The sequence below is a fragment of the Cariama cristata genome, unplaced genomic scaffold (genome assembly GCF_000690535.1).
Source record: "Cariama cristata isolate BGI_N322 unplaced genomic scaffold, ASM69053v1 scaffold23895, whole genome shotgun sequence".
Taxonomy (NCBI): domain Eukaryota; kingdom Metazoa; phylum Chordata; class Aves; order Cariamiformes; family Cariamidae; genus Cariama; species Cariama cristata.
This window is the reverse complement of record NW_009619525.1, coordinates 226-4,341: the sequence shown is the minus strand read 5'-3', so window position 1 is coordinate 4,341 and position 4,116 is coordinate 226. Positions and strand designations below refer to the sequence as shown.

At 57.0% G+C, this 4,116-nt stretch overlaps 1 protein-coding gene across 1 annotated transcript in view; it reads left to right on the top strand.

The window, feature by feature from the left end:
* Positions 1-3,512, top strand: part of FBF1 (Fas (TNFRSF6) binding factor 1) — a gene marked incomplete at its 5' end in the record, with an annotated part of 14,532 nt that extends 11,020 nt beyond the window's left edge. Inside the window, 8 exons of the mRNA XM_009701295.1 lie at positions 1-71; positions 189-311; positions 715-900; positions 1,637-1,819; positions 2,011-2,148; positions 2,239-2,371; positions 2,738-2,862; positions 3,429-3,512. Coding sequence (XP_009699597.1) covers positions 1-71; positions 189-311; positions 715-900; positions 1,637-1,819; positions 2,011-2,148; positions 2,239-2,371; positions 2,738-2,862; positions 3,429-3,512 — 1,043 coding nt within the window. The remainder of the gene's footprint in view (positions 72-188; positions 312-714; positions 901-1,636; positions 1,820-2,010; positions 2,149-2,238; positions 2,372-2,737; positions 2,863-3,428) is intronic.
* Between the last annotated feature and the right edge of the window lie 604 nt (positions 3,513-4,116).

Here is a 4,116-nt window from a genome sequence, read left to right as displayed (position 1 = left end):
GGAGCCGACTCCGGGAGGTGATCACTAAAATGGAGGCCAGGCTGAGTGAGCAGACTCAGCTGCTGGAGCAGGTGAGCCCATGCAGGTCAGCCCTCCTGTCTGGGTATGGCACATATGTCTTGCCCACTGGTGGTCCCTGGCCTGGAGCCTGTGAATGGCATCTCTTTCTCCTCTATGTCCGAATCCAGGAGCGATGGAGGGCAACGACGGAGCAATCCAAAGTGGAATCGCTGCAGCACTCGCTGGAGGAGCAGCGGCAAGTCATGACCCAGCGGCTTTCCATAGAGCGAGCAGAGCTAGAGAGGGCAAAGGTGAGGTGGGGCAGACATCTCCAGGTGCTTTTCACATGTCCTGTGAATCTGACCGGGGCTGCACTGCAGTGTGTGGTGGAGGAAGGGGCTGGGTGGTGGGCTGCAGCGTCCTTTCTACTCTCTGCCTCCTCAATCCCACACCCAGTCGCATGGTAAATCGCAATCAGAACAACTCTCTGGCAAGTGGATGCAAGAGGCTGCTGTGTGTGTGCACGATGCACACTGGTTCTCGAGGAATGTGGGGCCAGAGCTCTCCGTGCAGGGTTCACACCAGGCACCACGGGCTTGAACCTGCCTCTAAATGTTCCGTGGGGTTTAGTGACAGAGATGAGTCAAAGAAGAAAAATCCTACGGCAAATGGGACTTAGTGCTTTCTCTTACCCTCTCTTGTGATGCTCTCCAGAGCGCTTTGCTGGAGGAGCAGAAGTTGGTAATGCAGAAGTGTGTGGAGGAGCGACGGAAGCTGACGGCCGAGTGGGCTGAATTTCACACCCAGCAGCGGCTGAGCAAGGAGCGGATGGAGCATGACATGGACCGAGCTCTGCAGATGGACTCCCAGAGAGAGGACACCATCATGAGCCTGGCCAAGGTACCGCAGCAGAGCCCCTTCCCGTGGCCTCCAACACCGCCTGACAGGCTCACGGATGGGTCCTGCCCACAGGGGAGACGTTCAGAGCTGCCTTCAAGTGTTTAAGACAGAGATGTCACTCGGGGTGGTGAGAATCCAGCCTGTTTTAGATGTTGACTTGAAACATCAAACATCAGTAAACTCTGTCTCTCCTCTTTACCTGTGAGGAGTTTGGGCAGCCAGACCAGGGGCAGCCACCTCTGTTGTAAGTCTGGTGAGAGGAAACCCCCATGGTGTTAGGCAAAACCTCCCCGTGCCATGGGGACATGTCCAGAGCCAGTTCTGCTCTGCCCTAGGGCTGTCCAGAGGGGATATGTGGCACAGACAGTGCGGCAGAGCTGCATTTTTAAGGACTACCAGGGTGGAAAATAACCATTCAGGCTGGGTATTTCCACTGCTGACAAATTGCTGTGTCTTGAGCATGTTTTAGGTTGTGCAACATGGTGAGGGGCTCCATCCTTTCTCGGGAAGGAGAGTGTGTGCGTGTGTCTGTACAATCCCAGCTCTGCCAGCCCTGGTCCCCAAAGCGTGGGTGGATCAGGGCACTGCTGGAGCACCTGGTAGTGTTGCTCTGCACCCCAGACTGGCACACATGAGGAGATCAACAGGGGCAGATCTCTCCCATCACTTAGGAAGACATGAGACAGTGTCCAGGACAGGGCACGTAATGCATCGGTTTCCCCCGTGCCCATTTTAGGAGCAGGCAGAGCTGAAGATCCGGGGCCGTGAGCTGAAAGCTAAGGAGGAGCAGCTGGCAAGGGACAGGGAGCTGCTGGATGAGGCCTTGCAGGAGCTGAGGCTGGAGAAGGAGAAGGTGAAGATGAATGGGGCTGTGCTGCGCATCCAGCAGCGGGAGGAGGAGGTTAAAAACATGATCAAGGTAAGTGGAGCATCTGCACTGCAATTCACAGCTGTATGCAGGCCAGCAGCAAAGCTGGTGTTTCACCCCTCTCCCAAAGTCATGAATCATAGTCCTGTCCTGGGAGGGGAATAAGGGGATGCACAAAGGAGCCCTGCCCGAGGGCAGCGAGAGTCCCTGTCCCCAGCCTTCCCAGCCACTCTGCCTTGCAGCTCTCATCCCAGAAGTATGAGGAAGGGGAGCGAGCCTTGCGGGAGGCATGCAGGATAGAGTCTGAGCACCAGAAGAGGCTGCAGGTCATACAGCAGCAGGTGGAGCAGCTGAAGCAGCAGGAACAGCGTCTGCACCAGGCAAATACCCCCTTGATTCCCTTCTCGGGCTGGCGCTGCTGTCCCGAGGGCCTGAACCTTTGCCAACAGTCTCTCCCGGGGACGGGGCAGGAGCGGCTGAGTGTGGCTTACCAGAAGAGACAGCTCGAACAGCTATGTGAGGAGCTGCCCAAGAACCGTGTGATGCCACTGAGCACAGACCAGGACCTCGGTGCCCCTACGAAAGGCCTCTCCAGCACGCTGTGTAAGGCTTCCTGCATGCTGCTGATGGCAAGGGACATGCTGGGGGGCAGCTGCACTTGTATTCCACTTCTCAGGAGGCTTGGGATGTGCCTGGGGGCTGTTTTAGTTTCCTTGTATATAAACCTCAGATGTGAGTTGGCCTCCTCGTCCTCTGAAGGAGCTCAGCAGATCTGAGCCAGGCCAGTGCCAGGAGGGGTTAGAGGGGGCAGGAAGGGAGAGGTAAGTGAGTTAAAGCTCATTTACACTGGAAGGTTGGGGGGGACTCTGCTGCAGGGACGTGCAGGCAGCAAAAAAATGAATGCTCTGTTGTCTCCATCTGCAGTTCCTCTAACGGCGGCAGCACCACACAGTCAGGATCTTTTTCCAGGCTTTCCGCCTCCTGTCAGGGTGCTCTCTTGGCACAGCCTGGAGGGTAGCAGGGAAACCCTGGCCATGGCGAATGCCACTGAGCTCTACACCAAGCTGCTGCTGCTGAAGCACAGGGCCCAGCAGGTGAGGCCGTGGGAGACCAGAGCTGGAAGGGGTTTTGAACCAGCTGGGTGAAGCCTGATAGCGACAGGGTGGGGTGTCTCCTAAGATCGTTACTGAGCCGCTGGGGTGGGTGGGTTTGCAGAAGCCATGGGCACCTAGAGGAGTGATACCAGAAGCGAGCACAGGTGGATCCTCACAGCTTGTCTCAGCTTCATCGATAACGTCCTTGGCTCGATGGGGTTGCCCCTCTCCTCACCCCATCCCTGGGTGGGAGAAGCCCGTTCTGCTGGACTCTGGCTTTGTGATGTCCCCGTCCTCACCTGTCACCCCCTGCTTCCCTGTTGGGTCCTTCCCCAGGCCAGGATGCTCTTTGAGGCTTCCTCTGTGGGTCTTGCTCAGAGCATGAGTTTATGGGCTCTGGGGGGAAGCCCATGCACCCCAGGGGTTACCATGGATGGGTGCCTGCCCACTGATCACTGCATGAAGGAGGGTTTGGGGTACTTCCCTCACTCATGAGCGACACCCTGCACTGTGACCCTGTTTCTGTAGCACACTGATATCTATCCTATCCATCCCTCTCTTCTCAGGACCGCAGTTTCTTAGAGGATGAGCAGTTCTTCCTGGAGACCCTGAAGAAAGTGTCCTACCACACTTCATCTCTGTCAAACTGAGGAGGTGGCATCCTCACACACTACCCAAGGGATGGCTGTGTCCGTCCTCGCAAGGAGGCTGCTGCGCCCTCCACATAGGGCAGGAAAACAAGCAATAAAATAATCCCAGTTCTCAGCTTCTCTTTAAAAACAGTCTCGGAGTGTTCAGCGTGTGAAATCCATCCCCATGGGCTGTGAAGCTACAGCTTGTCAGGCCTCCATCCATCAGGGCGAATGCCACTGGCAGTTGTCCTCATGGGGGTAGATTGAGTCGGCCACGTTGCTGGCTCTCGGACAGGCAGCTGCCTGCTGCTGGGCTGTGACAACCAAAGCGTTAGCGGGGATCGCTGATGTTTGGCCGAGCTGCAAGGCAGAGCTGTCACGGCTCTGCCTTGGGGCTGTGCTGAGGTTCACCAGCACCCCGGTGATGTTCCACAGCTCACAGGCAACTCCAGCTTTTCCTTTTTGGGCCTTTTGCTGAAGAAACCTGGCTGTTGTGCTGGGCTTCACCTCCTCTCCCTGCTGCCCCGAGGTGACAGCAGGGCCACTTTGCTCCCTTCAGCGGGATCTGCCCTGGGGACAGAGGAGCAAGGGCGGAGATGGGGAAGGGTAGCCCGGGGCGAGT